Consider the following 21,719-nt stretch of genomic DNA (forward strand, 5'->3'; position numbering starts at 1 on the left):
CCCCCCCCCAGTACTTCAGTTCTTGCGTTTGGGTCCACATGGCCCCTCTTGACAGTATCCTATACCCAGCAGTATTCTGGGAGACTGTCCAGACCGAATGATGCCAAAAAGATGGGCACTTCCTGCTGAACAGTAGATATTGGAATTGCTGTGCTCATGGCTAACACCCCCCACACCCTCAGAGGACAGGATGGTTGCTGCTATCTGGGGCACATGGTACTGCACATACACCACCTCAACAGCCTGAATGAGCAGGAAGGCCCTGGATGATAGTCTTTCCCCTGTACGGTACAACCAGGCTTTCCTGGGAACTGATGCGCATGGTTTCTCTCATGGAGATGCTACCAATGGGACAGCCTCTATTCAAACATAGAGGGTGCACTGAGCAGAGTGTCAGCTGAATTGATGGCTGTTCAGATGGTGGCCTTGGACTACCTATTTGCAGTGATAGGTGGCAGCTGTGCTGTGATTGGTCAGAAATTGCACATGCATCCCTGATGAGTCTGGGAACATCACTCACCTGGCTGATCAAACCCAACAGTCAGTAAATAAGATCAGGACAGTAGGGGGTCAGGCTTCATAACAACTCCCCAGGTGCAAGTTGGTGGTTTTTGGAGCACTGGGAGGCTGGTGGACTACTGTCACTGGGTAGGAACTGGTTGATTGTTAGTTTTGGGTATTATTGTGCTATATCTTGTGTATTATAGCGAGGTACCCCCGATGGTTATACAATCCTTTGGGCCGAGCATCAGTGTTGTGGCTTTTGATGGGTAGAATGACCCCACCCCCTTTGACTGCCAGGAGTCATCCAATAAAGCCCCAGTGTGTAACAATATGGTTGCAAGATAGATTGAGCCATATGGTGTAGAGATTTATAAATGGTTGAAATCAAAATCACTGCCATTCAGCCATCAGGACCGCTGCAATCTTGCACTGCTTTGCAAGTCCTATGATATCCTAGCCTTAATGCAGGTTAAGGCTGACTTTGTCCATGTGCTGCACGGTTGAGTTCTTTGAGTCCAAAGACAGTACTCCTGCATTATACTCAGGACTGTTAGTGACTGTTAACAAGCCATGTGGAATCTGGAGCAGGTCAGTATAAATGCTCTGCATTCGTTTCAAGAACCAGGTATTCTCTTGAAGAAATCTTCCCAAATTCAAAGTATGCCAAGTTTAATATTCCTAACAAAGATAACAGTGATTCAATGCAATTTCAATAGTAACATGAAACAGTTCAATATTTTGAGGCTTGCATATTGTTCCATTGATTTACATAGGTATTTACAGTACTGTGACTGTCATCTCTGAATATTCAAACACTACTTCTGGCACAGGATATAATCACATGGATAATCTGAAAGCTTCTGAATACACATGACCAACATTAATGTTGTGGGGGGTGAATATCTGGGATACATACATTTCAAATGAAAGAACAAATACATCTTTGACTTGCTAAGTGACAAAATAAGTGGTTTAGAAACTTCTTGATCTCTATCACAATGATGCAAGGTAACAATAAAATTTATCAGCTGCCAATCAATTAACACCCCCAACTCTGTTTAGCTGATGCAATGAAAACAACACATGGTCATGCAAATTTGCAAGCCTATTGCTTGAGCACCCTCCTTGCTGGGTCCAGTACCCTGTGTTCTGTACAGTGCTGTTTATTCACAAAGCTGTCCTTTGAATTCCAAAAAGATTACTGCTCGCAATTTACATCTCAACAAGTGTTTTTTGAAGACTGATTCTCATTACTGAAGGTTGCCCTGGGTGTAACAAAACCTCACAGGGATATCACTCAGATCCTCTGCCCAGCTCAGACCTGGTGCAGGATATCACCAACAGCGGAAGTAACTCAGGCAAGTGGCTGCTTATGCCAGTCAACAATTCACACGTTCAATAACAGCAAATATTTCTCAAGTGCACGAAAATATGAAGCTCAATCTCAAGTTCAAATTTAATTGTCATTCTACCATACATGAATACCTATGAATACAACCAAAGGAAATGATGTTCCTCCGGGGCCAAGGTGCAGAACAAAGTAGCAACAGTCATATACAGCACTGGAGGCAGCACACTATCAGTGGCTGCAACAGGCAGTGGCTGCAACAGGCAACACCTGCTAATATCAAACAACAATTTGTTCACAAATGCCAGATGTAATTGTTAGGAGGCAGTTACATTCATATACAGAAATTATACCTATAATTTTTTTCTCCCCTGGTCTCAGTGGAAAGTACAGTGAGGTACTCATCCAAACACTTAAATTTTTTTACTGTACCAGTATGAAGCTGTCCCTCAGGTCCCTTTTATACTCTTCCCCTCTCACCTTAAACCTGTGCTCTGTAGTTTCTGATTCCTCTGTGTGCATTGTCCCTTTATTCCCCTCAATAGATGCTGCCCAACTTGCTGAGTTCCTCTAGCATTTGTTGTGTTTCTAGAAAATTTACAAAATTGATCAATGCACCTGATTAGCTGGGGGCAAAGGGAGGAGAGAGTCATTGTTCGTAAATACACAATAGTAGGTAAAATTTTGTTCAAATGGCACAGGAGTTCAACTGAACTGTAATAAATGATTCAGTGGATTTCTCCAGCAGATTGACACAATTAAATCATTGTGGCTTAATGTGTCAGATCAGACAACTCGTATTGTAGACGAGCTCTTGGGCCACATCTGCTCTCCTCAGTTAATTTCTCCTTACACCTACAACTAAATCACTGTCTGCCTCACAATTACACAACTTTTGTGACTTAAATAAATGATATGTTAACTCAACTGGATTAATTTATCAATTGTAATTCTGAATGTATACTGAATGGTAAACTGCAAAAGAACAATGAAGTTGACAGTGAATTATTTTATTCTCAGTTACAATTGAAGCGCCGTCTTCAATTTAAAAAGAGATTCCATGCTCACTCTTCCAGAAAATGCTGCATAAATTCAACTTGATATCAAGACATACTGTTTCATATGTTCTTCCAAATTAAATTCAAGTTGAACTTTGATGTGATGCTTTATCGTTTGGTTTCGGTGTATAAGTTAGTTCAGTGGTGAAACCGCTAGCATTTTCAAATGGCTTGTTTGTAACAAACCCCTTTTCATCAAAAGGATTAGCATCTCTGTACCAGATGATTTGAGTCTCTTCGAAGGCACATCCTTTAACATTGCAAAAAAAGAATTACTGGTTGACCAATTTTAGGATTTTTTGTGAGGCACTTCATTTTTGAAACCATCTACAATGATTCTGCTGAAAAATGAATTTACAATAAATAATGTGAGAACCTTAAAGGCATTTCAAAAATAAAGACCTACATGAGTCAATATATATTACTGCACTTGTAAAGTCCTTATTTTAATTCTTACACATTCAAATATTGATACTTAATTACCATTTTCCACCTGAACTACTGCAGTTGGGTGGATAAGGAATATCATCCAGATAAAATATTTGCTGTCGTGGCATGGAATCATACAGCATAAGAACAGGGCTTTGACTCAATTCATCAATACTGACCAAGATGCCAGAAGTTAGACACATCTGCCCACATTGCATGTATATCCCTGTACACTACCCGTTCAAATGTCTTCTAGATGTTGTTATTTTACCTGTTCCAGCTTATTTGATACACTATGCATCATTCTCTGCCTCAGGTCTCTAGAAAATTTTTATCCTCTCACAATTATACTCTCTAATTTTCCATTCCCTTTGATGGGGAAGAAGATTTGTGCATTCATCCTAACTATGTCCCATATATTATACACCTGTAAGATCACCTCTCAGTCACAGATACTCCAACAAATAAAGCGCTAGCCTGCGCAGCCTCTCCCTATAACTCACCTCACACTTGACACTACTTCCATGATCTGTTTTTGGTGTAAATTTTATGCTTGTAATTGATGAAATCAGAACTTCTTCCGCAATCTCACGATAAACTGTTTTTGCGTCTTTCCATCTTTATATCACGTTACTTTGATTTTCCCAACAACATAGCCATTTAAGATGCCTTTAGAAATTTGAAACACTAATTATCTATATACTAAAGCTCTCATGCTCTGTTTGTCTGTTTGTGACCTCCAATTAGCGCAAACGGCATTACAGCGGAACTATTTTTTCCTAAATCGACTGAAAATACGCTAACGTACAGAATGCAGGTAAAGTTCAGGGTTATATATTAGTATAAAGTTGCTCATTTGCCACAATCAACAGCCCCGCTTTCACCTGAGAGTCACTCCACCATCATGGAAATCGGAATGCGACACCAGGATGCATGCGCACGGCCAGCCTCAGCAGCGACACCAAGCGGAGCAAAAGGGCAGGGCAGCTCTATTTCGATTCTCTCAAGGGGTGTCCCAACGGGTCACCCCATTGTCTAGTTTCATCTAACCAGATGTTAAACAACTGTAGCTACCTAGAATTATTTCTTCACAGCAGAAGAAAAAAAAACTCACCAGTTCAGACAATGTGAGGACTTGATTTGCAGTAAATGGTTAAATTAATATTTTGTTAAGTTTAAAATAAATCATTGCATCTATAACAACGTTATTGGAATGTGTCACATGAACACACTAGAATGGTGCACTGTTCCCTGTTACAATTGATGGTGAAGTCGTTGCTGGGGCAAGGACCTACAAGTAGTTGGGGCTGCACCTGGATGACGGAATTGAGTCGAGCTCAAACACACAGGCTGTGTCAAAGAAAGGCCGGAGTCGCTTCTACTTCTTGAGGAGACTGAGGTCCTTTGGAGTGTACGGGTTTCTCCTTCACTTCTTCTGCCAGTCTGTTGTCGCCAGTACAATCTTCTCTGTAGCGGTGTGCTAGGGCAGTGGCATCAACACGAGCAATGCCAGCAGGCTCAATAAACTGTTTAGAAAGGCTGGCTCTTTCATAAACACAAAGTACACTGCAGATGCTGTGGTCAAATCAAGACGTACAAAAAAGCTGGATGAACTCAGCAGGTCGGGCAGCATCTGTTAAAAGAAGCAGTCAACGGATGCTGCCCGACCTGCTCAGTTCATCCAGCTTTTTTGTACATCTGGCTCTTTCATGGGTGTTCAACTGGACACACTACAGGCTGTTGTAGAACAAAGGACACTACAGAAAATCCTGGAGATTCTGGACAATGATTTTCACCCTCTGTATGCCACATTGGCTGAACAGAGAACTTTGGGTAATAGACCAAATCTACCATGCTGCTCCAGAAGCATTATATAAAGTCATTCTAACATTCGGCTATTAGGCTCTATAATTAGACAGCCGATAGCTGGTTAAATGATAACCCCTACTGTTGGACAGTATGAGGTATCCTTTTCCTTTCTGATATTTATATCTGTGCACTTTTAATTCTAATCTGACACTGTAATTTCCTTTGGGATCAATAAAGTATCTATTATCTGTCTAATACAAGATCTTCCTTGAAGGCATAACTTTAATTCTTTCTTTTGAACTTTCTTTGTCTCTTTGTGAACCACCTCACATTTTATACAACTTACAAGATCTGTTTTTGCTAGTGTAAACGTTATGCTTGTAATTGATGAAATCAGGCCAACTTCTACAATCTCAAGATGACCTGTTTTTGTGCCTTTCCATCTTTATACTATTCTACTTTGATTTTCGCAGGAACTTATCCATTCAAGATGCTAAATGTTGCAGGCTATTTAGCTTGAAGTAGTTCTGGATCACTTTTAACATGAGATACCTCCTTTCAATTTAAACCAATGCTCTCTAGTTTTTCCATTCCATTTGATGGGATAAAGATTCATGCATTCATCCTGACTATGCCCATATAATATTACATTATATATTATATAATATAATAAAATCACCTCTCAGTCTCCGATACTTCAAAAAATAAAGTCCTAGCTGCTCAGCCTCTCCCTATAACTCACCCCCTTGAGTCCTGGCAACATTCTCATAAATCTGCTTTGCACTCTTTCCAGCCAATGATATCTTTTCCATGAGAGTAAACAAAGCTGAGCACAATACTCCATGTGCTGCATTACCAACATCTTGTATAACTGTAATGCAATGCCCTGGCCCCCTACATTCAATTCCCTGATGCAGGCCAGCAGGCCAAATGTGCCTTCTTTTCCAACTGACTACCAGTCATATCACATTCTCATAGAGACATTAAAAATATCATATTTCTAAACACCCTCATCCGGACTATCCTTCTCCTTTCTAGGTACTCTTAAAACAGTGGATCACATGCCAGTTTACCCATCTTTCCTTGTCAGCATTTCAGGATCCGAACCACCCTCATTTCCTCCATCCCATTCCATAGAGAAGAGAGATACAATGATAAGGGAGTTTATTTATCAATGCAGAAGTCACAAATATGTGTCAGATGAAAGTGTGGGATGCATGCTCAGTAAGATTCTTGACAACAGAGTCAGTATTCATTGCTTTGTGGAAGAAAAGGGAAGTGATCTTGTTTTAAAATGGAGGACTAAAGTGATTAGAACAGGGGTGGGCAAACTTTTTGACTTGTGGGCCACAAAGGGTTCTAAAATTTGACAGGGGGGCCAGACCAGGAGCAGATGGATGGAGTGTTTTGGTAATACACCTCATAAGAGAAAATAAAATTTCATGGGATATGTAGAAAACATGTGCTTTAATTTCAATTGAAAATGAACAAATGCATTACAACAAAATATCTGTCTTTGAAGTCCCATGGTATGTAGCTATTTATTGAAATGACTTTTAAAACACTGAAAATTAAATGAATAAAATACAGCTTTTTTTAATAGTAACACTTATTATTTTAAAGCACTGAAAATTCTGTTATCCTTCAAGATATTATCATCATCACTCTCCTGACTGTCTTTATTTCAAAAACGGTAGGAGATGCAGGTCTACTTGTCCTGCTCCTTCTTATTCAATTGTCTCCTGTGCCAAAACTCAACAACGACCAGCACAAAGACAGAACAATGACAGCGCGCCAGTATGCGGAGCACGTTATTTGATCTGGAGCGCATTTTGTATTTTGAGAACGTACGTGCACCTGCGCACTACTCATGTCCATCACTTAACAGAAATGTCATGTAACATGTAAGGCTTATTGAAAAAAATATTTTCAAATGCATTTTTTACATAACACAACGAAGAAACTTATTTTTAATTTCAGTGGGAAGAGTGTTGTTGGTCTCCCTTTTTAGCCAGCGCATCAAAGTCTGGATTTAGTTTTGTTGTGGCGATTCTCAGGATGGATCTGAGGTGTTGGTTAGTTAACTTGGATCTGTGGCTGGCTTTGTTGATGTTCATGATGCTGAACGCCTGTTCACACAAATAGGTCGAGCCAAACAAAGAGTAAAGCGCAAATGTGGAGTAATACGCTGCACCTCAACAAAGGTCAATGTATATAGAGTGCGTCATCTATTGGGAAAACGCCAGAATTGCGGGGAAAAAACGTTAACAAGGTTTATTAATATAATTTCATCAAGTTCTGCGGGCCGGATTAAAAAGCTTAACGGGCCGCATATGGCCCGCGGGCCGTAGTTTGCCCATGCCTAGATTAGAAGCATCTTTAGGTATGGAAGTTCACACCAGAGTCTACCATAAAAATCCAGTCCACCTTATAATACTTGAGGAGTGGATGACATGACAGACACTCAAGGGAAAAGTAGTTCGCCATAAAGTGCTCAAGTCTCTGTCTGGAGATGACAACTTTGTTGATATTTACCTATATAATCAGGAGAAACAGGAGGTATACAAATGACATGAGAAATTTAATTTTGTAAAACTTAAGCAGATCTGTATTTGGCACTTTCAATGTATTCTTGTTAACATCTAAACATCAGTGGAAATTTATTCGATATGGGCACCCAAGAAATGAAGCCAGCAATCAGACAGAGCACTGAAATGGTCTAGCAGCCTGTATAGAACGGCTCAAGTTCACCATTCCAAATACTAAAGCTTGTCTCATGTGTAATAATCTAAAACTCTATTTTGCCCCAATAATGGATTTCAAGTAAATATACACTTTACCTTCACTTTTTGCTGGATTGCTGCCATCTTGCTTGTCAACATTGTCTGTCAGGGGAAAAAAAGCAGTTTAATAAAACCCAACACTAGACAAATCAAATCAGCTCTTAGAAGTTTAAAACACTAATTATCTCATCTAACCAGATCTTAAACATGTGTATCCACCTGGAATCATCTATTCCCAGCATTAGTCAAAAATCCACACCAGTTCAGTCAATGGGAGGACTTAATATGAATTAAATAGTTAAACCAGTATTGTGTTAAGTTTAAAATAAATCATCATTGCATTTATAACAACTTTATTGAAATGAGTCACATGAACACACGAGTACTCTGCTCTGCTCCCTGTTACAATTGATGGTGAGGACGTGGCTATGAAGAGGAGAGAAGTGTGGGATGCTTGCTGAAAAAGATTATTGACACCAGAGTCAGGATTCTCTGCTTCTTGGAAGAAAAGGGAAGTGATCTTGTTTTTACATGAATGCCTGAAGGGTATAAGGCATGTTCAGGCATGGAAGGTGGCACCAGAATATATTATCAAAATCCAGTCCATGTTAGAATACTTGAAGAGTGGATCACTCGACACGGCCAAGGGAAAAGCACATGATCCTTCTACAGCTGCTCATGGTTTACAGTAAGGTGCTGAAGTGTCTCTTTGGAGAGGACTACCTCTTTGATCTTTACTCATCTGATCAGAGAGACATAGGTGTTCAAATGACAGAAAAATTAATATGTAGTGCTTAATTAGATCTGTATTTGGCTCTGAGTATATTTCTGTCATCATCTCATGAACTAAGGAAATTTATTGGACATGGGCATCCAAGCAATGAAGGCAGCAGACTGACAAAGCGTTGAAATGGACAGGCAGCTTGTATACAACAGCTTAAATTCACCATTCCAAATACCAATGCTTGTCTCCTGTGTAATCATGTAAGATCGTACTTTGTCCCAGTAATGTGTTTCAAGTAAACCATGTCCAGTTCAGGAACATCCCAAAATGATTACTTCACCTTCATCTTTTGCTCTACTGCTGCCATTGGAGTGTCGTGGGAGATGTTGTGTTGTGAGGTGCCTAGAGACCCGAGTTCTTTGGGCTTAGAGCTTGAAAAAAGTGACGCAACGGACTTTAAACATCATAAAATCAGAGAACTGATTGTTATGTCTCCCCTCTCACTGTGAAACAGGGACACCTCTTTTTCCCATATTAGGGGGAGGGAGGGAGGGGGAGAGGGAGAGGGAGAGGGGGAGAGAGAGAGAGAGAGAGAGAGAGAGAGAGAGAGACTGTGGTATGTCGAATTACTGCATGAACGAGTAGAACTTGGGGTAGCGCAAGTCTGTGTCTTTATCAATGCTTTGCTGCATGCTTGAGTGTTCAGTGGAGGAGACCAATGCCTTTTTTTTGCTGGTGGGGGAGGGAGATTGGTGCTTTCCTGCTGCTTTTGCTTGAGAGTGGCGAGCTGGGGGGGGGGGGGTTGGTTTGGGGTTCTAACATTTAATTGTCATTCATTCTTTGGTGCGCTCCTCTGTTTTCGTGAATTCTTGAGAAGAAAAAGATTTTCAGGATGCATATTGTATACATTTCTCTGACATTAAATGTAGCTTTTAAAAGTTTGACACTGTTGGAACCTTTCTCATGGGCAAAGTCTGGAGGTAAAACAAAAGTAGTTTAATAAAACCTGACATTAGTCAAATTAAATTAGCTCTTTAAATTTAAAGCATTAATCATTTCATCTAACCAGATATTAAAATGTAACCACCTAAAATTATCTATCCACATTAGGATAAAAACCACACTGTTACAGTCATATGAAGTAAATGGTTAAATTAATATTTTGAAATAAATGATCATTGCATCTTTAACAACTTTATTGAATTGTGCCACATCAGCAAATGAGTACTCTGCACTACAATTGCTGGTGAGGACGTGGCTGTGCCGAGGACCTACAAGTACCTGGATGTGCACCTGGATGACAGAGTTGAGTGGAGCACCAACACAGAGGCTGTGTCGAAGAGGGGCCAGAGTTGCCTCTAGTTCTTGAGAAGCCTAAGCTCCTTTGGATTATGCAGTCCTCCTTTTCACTTGTTCTAACAGTCTGTTGTCGCCAATACAATCTTCTATGCTGTTGTGTGCTGGGGCAATGTCATCAAACCCGGTGATGCCAGCAGACTCCGTTAACTTTGTACAAAGGCTGGCTCTGTTATAGGAGTGTAACTGGATGCTGTGGTGGAACAATGGACCCTACAGAAAATACTGGCAATTCTGGACAATGATCTCACCCTCTGCATGCCATCTTGGCTGAACAAAGGAGAACTTTTAGTAACCGACTAAGGCAACTGCGCTGCTTCAAAGAGCGCTATATCAGGTCATTCCTACCCTCCACCACTAGGCCCCATAATGAGTCAGCCATTATAGGGTAGTGATGATCCCCTCCTGTTACACTGCTTGAGGTAACTTATTTTTATTCTTTTGATTTCTCTTCAAATAACTATATTTGTGCACTTATAATGCTATTGTGATACTGTAATTTCCTTTGGGATTACTAAAGTATATATATCTATCTGGTACAACAAGTTTTCCTTGAAGATGTAATTTGAATTCTTTCTTTTGAACGTTCTTTCTCTCTTCGTGAACCAGCTCACATTTGATGCAACTTGCATGATCTAATTTTGTTGGTGTCAGCTTTATTCTTGTAACTGATGAAATCAGACCATCTTCTGCAACCTTGGGATGACCTGTTCTTGCATCTTTCCATCTTTATACCACATTACCTTGATTTTCACAGGAACGTAGCCCCTCAAAGAATTGCTAAATGTTGCAGGCTTTTTAGCTTCTGGATCACTTCTCATCAATCTGCTTTGCACTCTTTCTAGCCAATAATATTTTTTCTTTAGAAAAGTAAACAAAGCTGTGTACAATACTCCATGTGCGGCACTTACAACATCTTGTATGACTGTAATGCAATGCCCCATCCCCCTACATTCAATGCCCTGCTGAAGGCCAGCATGCCAAATAGGCTTCCTTATTCACCAATCTACCTGTCATGTCATGTCATGTTCTCAAAGAGACATTAGAAATATCATACCCACTCATCTGGACTATCCTTCTCCTTTCTAGGTATTCTCAATACAGAGGATCACATGTCAGTTTACCAGTTGTGCCATGTCAATATTTCAGGATCTCAACCACACTCATTCCCTACCTCCCATTCACTACAGCTGATAAAGGAGTTTGTTTGTAGATGCAGAAGTCAGATATGTTTGAAAGACAAATGTGTGGCAAGCATGCTGGGAAAGATTCCTGACACCAGAGTCAGGATTCATCACTTCATGGAAGAAAAGGAAAGTGATTTTGTTTTAAAATTTATTCCTGAAGGGTGTACATGCATGTTCAGCTATGGAAGCTGGTACCAGAATCATCCATGGAAATCCAGTCCATGTTAGAATACTCGAAGAGTGTGCCACTGACTGAGCAGAAAGGAAAAGCACATGATCCTTCTACAACTTCTCATCATTCGCCATAACGTGCTGGCGTATCTGGAAATGAGCATCTCATTGATCTTTATTCATCTGATCAGGAAGCATACAAATAACAGAGAAAATTTAATTTTGTAAACCTTAATCAGATCTGTATTTTGCTCTGTGTGATTATTTTTGTCATCATGTAAAGAAATGCATTGAAATTTATTAGATATGGGCACCCAAGGAATGAAGGCAGTAGACTGACAGAGCGTTGAAATGGAATGGCAGCTTGTATACAACACCTTAAATTCACTATTCCAAATACTAATTGCTTGTCTCATATACAATAAAATTTGACTTTGACCCAATTATGGTTTTCAATAAAACATGTCCAGTACCATAATTATTTATTTGCATGCTAACTGGCCCCAACATTTTACACAATACTTCCAACTCTTTATGATATTTAAACTCCTCCAGTAAAAGTATTATTCTAATCATTTGAGCAACAGTGCCATTTAAAAATTACACATGTCACACTGATTTGTCATCAAATCTGATCACACAGCTGTTAAACATCAGCGATACCCCCTGCCACATCCTCCCTCATTAAACTACTTTTTTTGCAGCATCAGCTAAGAGAAATCCATACCACAATGATTGAGAAATTTTCTCAGTGACATTGGGCGTATTTGTGCTTCACTGCTTTGTTATTAACCATACATTCCAGCAAGGAACCCTCCAAGGCAATCATGTACTACTAGAGTACAAAGAAATTTTAACTGCACACAAATTGTCACCCTCTACCTCGTTGGTAAGTTAAGTATATTTCACCATCATACATAATCACATTCCCTTCTCTAGTTTCTGACTCACTGATGTGTATTATTTCATTTGCTTTAAACAATAAATAACAAACAAAACTTTGAACAAACAAGAAGGGTTTCGAGCCGAGACGTTGACTATTTACTGTTCTATAGATGCTGCCTATCCTGCCGAGTTCCTCCAGTGTTTTGTGTGTGTTGCTTAATGCTCATTCAATGTCAAGGGCAATTAAGCAAAGGAAGTGACAAAAACAGGATCAGAACCCATGAAATGGGCCATATTTAGTGGGGTCCCACATTGTGCTATTAAAACAGTGCCCTGGAGAAAATTCAACTAGTTTTCTAGGGAAGAATCTTACTGGGGAAATTAATCTACATTATCCAAAAGGAACTTTGAAAATTGAATCATGTAATTTATTGCATCATAAAAATGAACTGTGCATCAATTCCCAATTCAAATGTGTTAGAAGGGAAATATAATTATAATAAAAAAATTCAAAATAATATGGAGGCTGTGTCTGGAGTATCAAATTCCATTCAATGTAGAAACTCCAAGCAAGGTTTTCTGTTGAACACCAATGGGGGAGTACAACTACTGCAGCCCAGTTGTAAGCAAAGCAAAAAAAATCAATCACTTCCCAGTTTGGGGAAGAGATACAAGAAGCAGTCAAAGGATCAGAACAGCATTGCAAATTCACAGCCAGCAACCCAGGTTCAATGCCAACCTCTGGCACTACTTGTGTGGAGTTTCCACACTGCCTGTGATGCTGGAATTTACTCCAGGTGCTTTGGTTTCCTTCCGCATCACCAAAAAAAAACATATGTAGGCCAATAGGTTAATAAAAACTCTGAATTTCCCCAAGTTTAGGTGAATGGTAGAACCTGGGGGGGGGGGGAGCTAGTGAGAAACTGGGGAAAATAACTTGGGATTTTGTAATGAGTGCTTGATAGCTGGCATGGTCACACGGAGCCAAATGGCCATTTTCTTTGCTGCATCTTCTATGACTCAATGCACAAACTGCAACACACCAAAACGATTTCACTGTCTTCATACTACCTTTTAGAAAGATCCAGAAATAAGCAAGAACCCCTGCGGCAAACGGGAAATATAATGCAAGTCCTCCTAGAAATGCAGGAATACCCACTGCTGCTGTTGAAGTTGATTCTGGCTCTGAAATTTAGGAAACCAAAACGACAATATGAGCATTTAGACACACAAATAAACTTCACCATCTTGAGACACATGAGTTTTTGCTAATTATAAATCACCATTCATAAGCCCTGTAAAAGTTTCTCAAGAAATTGAAACCATAATTGTGCAATTTATTTTCATTTTAAGTCATGGCGTGGGAATTCCATTCAGTAGTTTTGTTATTTTTCATATAATCTGGAATAAGTGATGGGCTCAGAGTTACTAATATCCCAACTTTTGACTCAACTTATTTGCACATGATATCAGTTGTAAGTTACGCTGTCCAATATTCAAAAAGATAAAAAACTAGCCCTGGGTAAGGGTGGTGACAGAAGGCCAGAACAATGCCGCCAAACCTGTCTCAATTATTTTTAGGACATATTAAAAGAATATCTAACCCACAGGATGAAGACAGAGGCAGAACGGCAGGGCCCTTCTTACTTAACCAAATCAAGTACAGGAAAGGTAGACAGCAGTGTGCAGAAAATGAAATGATACGTTGAAGGTAAAAATTAATTACTCATGGCATGGAAAGAATCAGCAGTTGCATTGGCACAAATAGTAAAATGAGTTAATGAGCAAGTAACTATCAGCCAGTCACCAAGAGTCTCTGTACAAATCCAAAATGTGCCAGCCTACTGTTTATTTTCAGGCATGACTCAAATTCTCAGCCAATATCTTTCTGGGGTGAAATAACAAACAATGAACTTTGATTTAAATCAGTGGGACTAGAGTCAAATATTTAAAAAAAAACATTATTACAAATATTGCTATGAAGTATCCCCAACTTATTCAAAGTATGGAACATACCTTCAACTGTGAGTTTCACCTCCTGTGAAAGTTCATCTGGAAGGGACTGATGTCTCACTGTACACTTGTATATATTACCATCATCATTCAGAGTTGGTACAATTCTAATATTACTGGAAACATTAAATGTTCCATCATTATTAGAAACCACAGCTCCAGTGTAGACATGTCTTTCCAATCTCTCAGCTTTCCCTCTGGATATCTTTTCCCAGAAGATTTCATGATTCTGAGGATAAAATTCCGTAGCATTACACCAGACAGATTTCTCTGTACCATTCAGAATGGTAATGTGTTGTGTGGATAGAAGCACCTTTGGCTTAGCTGTATTAAAAAGCAAATCAAACCTTAAGTTAGATAGGATGAAGTGTATTATCATAAATATCTAAGGCCAAGTCTAAGCTATTGCTATGTTAAAATAAACAATATTTACCACTTCCTTCCTTCATTTATTGCTCCAAAACACAGGACTTCCCTTCACTATTACTCTTGAAAGATAATTCGCTTGCTCAACATTCAATGCAGTTCCATGTGAGAGATTTTAATTAGTTATTCCCTCTGATCCAGAGTCTCCAAATAATAAATTAACAGACAGCGGAGGAGTGCATTGGTAATTCTGCTGAGATTGTATGCATTATGGAGAAAGTAGACAATTGCCAAAGGATATGGCAGGATATAGATCAGTTATAGATATGGGCAGAGAAATGGCAGACAGAGTTTAATATAACTAAGTAGTTTGATTTACAATTTGGGAACTCAAATTTGAAGGGATAGTACGCTTTTAATGGCAAAATCTTTAACAAATTTGATCTACTGAGGGATTTTGTGACCCAAGGCCATAGTCCCTGAAAACAGCACACATTGACATGGTGGTAGGGAAGTACATGGCACACTTGTCTTTATTAGTTGAGGCATTGAGGTCAAGAGTTGATAAGTTATTTTGCATCTTTATAAAACACTGCCGATGCCACATCCAGAGCACTGCTTCCAGTCCTGGTTGACCCCATAATAGGAATAGAGTAGAGGGTTTGAAGAGGGTACAGAAGTGGGATGTTGCCTCAGGAAAAGAGCATGTGCTACAAGGAAAGGACAGACAAATGTGGAGCAACACACGAAGAGCTTGGTCAGGCAGCATCTTTCAGGCAGTTAATGTTTCGGATTAAAACCACTCAAATGAACTAGGGTTGCTTTCCCTGGAGTGTCAAGGTGAGGGAAAAATTGATGGAAATTTATATGATTATGAGAGGCAAAGATAGAATAGAGAGCCAGTATCTTATCCAGGGTCAAAATGCCAAAGGTGAGAGGGGGCAAGTTTAAAGATGATGTGAGCAGCAGGTTTTCTTTTTTAAAACACACATAGAGCAGTGGGCACCTGCAATGCACTGCCAGAGGTGGTAGCAGCGGCCAATGTAACAGATGCATTTAAAAAGCTCTTAGATAGGCACATGAATGTGTACAGAGTTGAGTGATAAGGACATTGTGCAGGCAGAAGGGATTAGTTAACTTACTAGCTAATTACTAGTTGTAATGGGGGCGACGGAGGAGAACCCAAGTGCAGGACACTGGCACATCGACTCAGTTGGGGAGGCTGGCGTAGCCCTAAACGTAGAGCAGGAAACCAGAGGGATCTTGACAAGGAGGCGGAATTCACAGGGACTCTTTAGAAACCAGAGTGGAACTTAGAACTAACGGTTCTAATCAGAACGGGGAACGAAGTATCAGACGAGAATTGACCATGATCCGGTGGACAAAATAGCCCTTCAAAAATATCATTATGTTAATGGACACAATGCAGAAGTGAGAAAAGCTCTATCTCGTCAGGAAATAATAGATGCACAAAATAACCGGATGGGATGAGGAGGTGGTGGTGGATTTAGAGGAGATGGTCGTGGTGGTAATTATCCTATGAGACATGGTGGAAACTTTGGAGGTGGCCCTAGATTTGGAGGCGGTCGTGATTTTGGCGATGGTCCTGGTTTCAATGGTTATGGTGGAAGTGGTGGCAATTTTCGCGGTGGCCCTGGATATGTTGGAGGATTTGGCAATCATGGTGTTGGCTATGATGGTGGAAATTATGGAGGAAATTTTGGTGGTCGTGGTAACTTCAATGATTTTGGAAATTACGATCATCAGAATTCTAATTTTGGACCAATGAAAGGTGGAAACTTTGGAGGTAGAAATATGGGTGGACCATATGGACGAAACTATGGTAGAGGCGGAGGATTTGGTGGCCGCAACAGATATTAATTCAATAACAACCCATTCCAAGGGCATCACTATATAAATACGGGAGGATGAGATCCCAGAGTTTACAGGACAGCTGCAGGTTATTCTCTCAGCAAAATTTTAAGGAAAAAATTTATCTCAGCGGAACATAAAAAAGCAGTCAGATGACAGAACGACCCCCCCCCCCCCACTCATGGATGCAGCACGCAGGAACAGGAGTCTATTCCCGTCACTCAGGTGTCCCCTCTTGTCCGAACAATCCCCCCCTCCCACCACCCACCTGTATCTTCAGCTCTAGAGACCCTCTTTGGTCACCTGGAGGCTCCCTTTGATGGGGGGGGGGGGGGGAGTACTGTTATGGTCCGATCCGGAGCCCGCATTCTGGGTCTTGATACGGTCCACGGACTCTGGACTCCGGATCTAGTAGCCGTCCCTCCTTTCACCCTTAAGCCCAAGTAGGATCAACTTGGCTTAAGGAGGTGCACCTGATGCCTATCAGCTGGCAGGTTTATATAACGGGCTCTGGGACTGAGTCTAGTTGGGGGGGGGGGGGTTGACCTGTATCTACTGTTCTGTCTGGCTATTCTGTTTTGACCCTGGCTTGCAGTACCCACTGTTAACCATCTAGTTCTGTAAGTCCATTCTTGTAGTCACCCTGGAATGAGCTCCATTCCAGAGTGAGCACTGTCCAGAATTAATGTGGCCTGCCCAGGGGCTATCTTCCCAGCATTCCTTGTCCCATAGACCCATCCTTTAGCCTAGCCAGGGTCTTGCCTCTGCCATAAACTCCAGGGTCCAGTCTCCACATCCCCCTTGTGACACTAGTTTACTTAGATCTGCACAGCATTATGGGCTGAATGGCTTGTTCCTGTGCTGTGCTGTTCTCTGTTCACACCAGGTAATGTTTTAGAAGTCTCTTACCCAAAACCACAACTCGTGAGCTCTTTTCCACTTTGTCAGGAGTGACAAGCACAACACAGCTGTATTCTCCTGCTTCACTTAATTGGATATTTGGAAGATAAAGTGAAGCATCTCCTTTCTGTAATTCAGTTGTAGATATTTTGGCTCCAGATCGTTTAGCGGTAACTGTTCCTGCATTAAAGATGTAGATTTCTTTCTTTTGGGATCCATACAACCATTGAACACCTACGTTTGATAGGTCAAGAACGGGCGATCCAAAATCAGTAACTTTACATTCCAAGGTAATGTCCGTATACAAAAGTACATTCTTTGGACTTCTAAAAATGGTCATATCCAATGTTTCTAAACGCAAACAGAAAAATGAGGCAAGTTTATCTTCAATCACATTGCAAGTAGAAATTAAGCAGATTCAAGTTATAGTGTAAGTTTTGGCATTTTTCTCTAGCAATCCCACAAGTCAGTAGGTTGTCCAACTCCAGGATTACAGATTGATTTGTGCATTGAAGTGGATGCTGTATTGTTTGAAATCACAAATTTCAGATGAGGTACTAAACCTTCAGCAACATAATACAAAGATACAAAATTCCTCATCAATATTAAATAAGTCCCTGGGCACTACCTTGAACATGAACTTCAGTCAACATTACTAACATCTCAAGTTAGTAAAGGTTAATTAATAGGTTGTGTCTCAGATGTTAATAACAGTGTATACTCTTTAAAAGGTACTTCCTTAGTTGTAAAGTGCTCTGGGACATCCTAAAAGCTAATCTTTCATTTAAATAGAATGGAACTGTATTATTTCCAATATTTGGTTCCAAAACACTGTCACAGAATTGTTAAATGCAAAACACATCCCTAACTCACTGATGTGCCACACTGTAAATGAGTCATCATATGGAAACGGTTGAGGTGCTTACTCACGGGAAGTTAGGGGACAATTATCTTAAAAAAATTGCATAGTGCTGCATTTTCACAGACCACAGGACTGCATTTTGATTTCGTGCAAAGAATAAATTGCATAAATTACAAAAGAATAAATCAATTTAGGATAAAAATGCATTAGTGGCTGCAGATGGACGCTTTGATCTCAATGTCCAACACTGAGTTCTATGATTTCCCCAATAACAAATGCATAACACTAACGTGGCTGATTTACAACTGGAGCACAAAGATCTGCACTGAGCTTTGTTGAACAATTATGGCCTGAGATGGAGACCAGTGTACTAGTTTTTTGTTTCCTAGCTACTTAAAGGTATATTCTGTTGGTCAAGGAAGAAGCAACTCAACAGCTTCAGAAATGACTGCATGTTACAGTAGTACAGAAGTCTAAATTACTGGATGAGTAATTAAGAGGTCCAAACTGATAATTCAGAGACCCAGGCTCAAATCTGACACAGCAACTGTGGAACAGAAATGCTGTTAATAATCTTGAAGCTAGTAAAAACAAGACTTTGTATTCCTAACACTAGGCTGAATTCTCCAATATGCTTTTTGGGAGAAAACTGACATCTTTCCCTGGGCTGGTCTATGTGTGATTTCAAAGCCACCCCACGCAGTTGACTTTCAGCAGCCCTCCAGAATTAGGTTTAATACCACTGATATATGTCGCGAATTTCTTGTTTTGCAGTAGCCGTACAGTTCAGTAAGAAATACTATAAAGTACAATAAGAAATATCTATTAAAAATGGCTGCAGCTCTGTGTCCAGTGTCTGGGGGAGAGATGTTTCTTTGAAGCAAAGCGCGTAGATACTCCAATCTTGCTCAAGGTCTTCAATTTTATTTTCCAGAGACTGTACATTAGCCAGCGGGATGGTAGGGTGTGGGGACCTCAGGGCCCCGTGTTTCATTTTTACAGGCTGCTTAGTCCGACTTCCAAATTTCCTTTAACTCTGCAGTCTGGAGTCTGCTGATTTTGACTAATCAACATTTATTTCAACCATGTCTTAAGTCAATATTGCTTACTGAAGTACCCGTGGGATTGAATGTGGATTTCAACTGTAGTAGCCCGAAACAGGGATATTTGATCATTCGCTTCAGAGCCGCACTCAAAACCACTTACTGATTACCATTAACATAAAGTTTGATCAGATTGGTAAATTTGTTTATTATTATCACATCTATCAAGGTATAGTGGGAAAATCTGCCCTACATACCATTTATGCAGATCAATACATTGCAAAAGTGCTTTGAAGTAAAATAACAGAATGCAGAATAAAGATTACATTTACTGAGAAAGTGCCATGCAGACAGAATAAGGAGCTAGGCCAGTACAAGGAAAATTGTGAGTCCTAGAGTCAATCTTACTGTGCTAGGAAACCCGTCGTATAACAGCAAGACAGACCGTGGCATTTTCAGAGTTAACAGGAAGTCAGATGAGGGCAGGACATTCCCAGTGAATGCTAGGAACCTAAAAGTACACAGTTCCCTGGAAGTGGCAAGACGGAAAAACAGGGTGCCAAAGGTGGCATTCAGAGCACCACCCTCAGCAGTCAGCACATTGAATACAAGTGTTGGAATCTTGTGCTGTGTTTGGACAAGAATGATGATGAGGATACACTTGGAATATTGTGTACAATTTTGGTTATGCTGTTACAGGAATGACACCATTAAGCTGGGAAGAATGCAAAGAAAATGTACAAGAATGTTGCTAGACAAACCTCTTTTCACTGGGAGTCTGTGTAAATGCAGCTCGTTAGCCCTCACTGACAGCCACTGGACTCCACGGCAACTTTGGTCCCGCCAAACCCATTCGGTTGGGATGTCTCGCCCACCCTAACTCCGGTTTTTGTGAATGCTGTGTGATTTACTGACACCACCCCTCCACCTCACAGGCCCGGCAATCACTTTTGGCAAGAAATAATAGACCGTACACTGCATACAATTACAATGAAGTATAATTAAGAATGTTAACTTACCCTAACAGTTATTAAAGTAAGCAAAGCAAAAAACAGCCCACCATTACTAAACAGTCTATTGTGTACGCAAATTGGAGCTCATCTTGCAGTTGTCTAATATAAGCACTGGACTCACCACCTTCAAAATGTTGCTCGAAATCCATCTCAAACAAATGGGATCTCCTACAGAAGTATTGGCCCAACCTCCTTGAAGCCATTCATCTGCACGAAGCACCTTGTGCAATAGGAATTGCATCCTCAGCCATCTTCCTTCCTGTATTCTCTGTTTCCACCAAAAAGACCTCAAACAACACCATTGCCCCTCATAAAAAACCTCTCCACCCATCATTCTCTAGAACCTCCCAATTCCACCATCCTGATTGGCTGACACCACATTTCTAAATTAAAAAACAACGCCCTTTTCTCAGCTCAAACTCAAACAGGCTGAAAGCAGAACAGACTGTGCCAGAAAACTGCTAAAATGGAATAGCTACAGCATAGCAGTAAAAATGTTAACCAGGGCGTTACACTCTTCCTCCCCTCCCCACCAAAAATAGTCATGTCCTCAAGACTTTGAAATTATCAATCTGTCATTAACAACATAGTTTTCAAAGGAATTTCGTGATGTCAGGACCTCCAATCCAGTGTGAATGGTAGTGACATATCTCACTAGGGGGAAAGATGCAACACTCTGATCCCTTGGTCCATCATAAGCCAGCCTATCTGAGGGTGTCCCAACTCTGAGACCTCCGTATCCCATCTTCAGCTCCTCCAGCTTCAACCACTTCTTGTGACCCTTCCTGTCTTCTACAGGGTGCCTCCCATCTATCCTCATGTCTTCCAGTGGCTCAGATCCCCCACTTTGTGACTGAATTTAACTTCTGTCAGTTTAGGCTGGTGAAGCTGAACATCCTTCCACTGGTGCTAACCGGCAAAACCTCTCGGAAAGGGGTGTCCTCCATCAATCCAATAGTGTGGCAAGTATTCCTGGAGTAACCAACAGCAGACTCATCTGTAGAAAATACATCTTGGTATCCCAACCTCTTCACAGTTAATTTTCTTTTCCATTCCTTGGACGTATCAGCAAATATGGGGGAATCCTGTCACTCTGGCTCCTCCTCCAGGACGTAAGGTGACAGATTTAAAATGGATGCACCACACAGTTCCTTGTTTCTGTCCATCATCCTGCTTAGGAGAAACTTCCAGCCTCTCAAAAGCAGCTCTGAACACAGGATGAATGGACAAGGTTTTCAAAAGGTTCTCTCCATTTCTCTCCTAGCATGCCCCCAGGAGCCTTCTTACAATGGCAGTATCTGTTCCCACCAGAATGGAAGCTCCAGCTTTTTCAACTGGATCTGGGCAGGCCAACACTGGGGTGTCAATCGTCTTAGTTATTCCAACATCTGCTTCC

General features: G+C 40.6%; 1 protein-coding gene across 5 annotated transcripts in view; it reads right to left on the reverse strand.

The window, feature by feature from the left end:
* Nucleotides 1-1,162: 1,162 nt before the first annotated feature.
* LOC132397243 (natural cytotoxicity triggering receptor 3 ligand 1-like) overlaps nt 1,163-21,719 on the reverse strand; it is a 52,431-nt gene continuing 31,874 nt past the window's right edge. For 2 of the 5 annotated variants that reach the window (XM_059975716.1, XM_059975717.1), the window contains exons 2-6: nt 17,415-17,756; nt 14,271-14,591; nt 13,326-13,439; nt 7,989-8,033; nt 1,163-3,160 (exon numbers count right to left, since the gene is read on the reverse strand). In XM_059975716.1, coding sequence (XP_059831699.1) covers nt 2,994-3,160; nt 7,989-8,033; nt 13,326-13,439; nt 14,271-14,591; nt 17,415-17,756 — 989 coding nt within the window. In that variant the 3' untranslated portion in view covers nt 1,163-2,993. Of the gene's footprint in view, nt 3,252-5,037; nt 7,684-7,988; nt 8,034-13,325; nt 13,440-14,270; nt 14,592-17,414; nt 17,757-21,719 lie in introns of those variants that run through there. The other 3 variants (XM_059975720.1, XM_059975719.1, XM_059975718.1) reach the window with 3 other exon arrangements.

This window comes from Hypanus sabinus, chromosome 7 (assembly GCF_030144855.1).
Source record: "Hypanus sabinus isolate sHypSab1 chromosome 7, sHypSab1.hap1, whole genome shotgun sequence".
In the NCBI taxonomy this organism is placed as follows: Eukaryota; Metazoa; Chordata; class Chondrichthyes; order Myliobatiformes; family Dasyatidae; genus Hypanus; species Hypanus sabinus.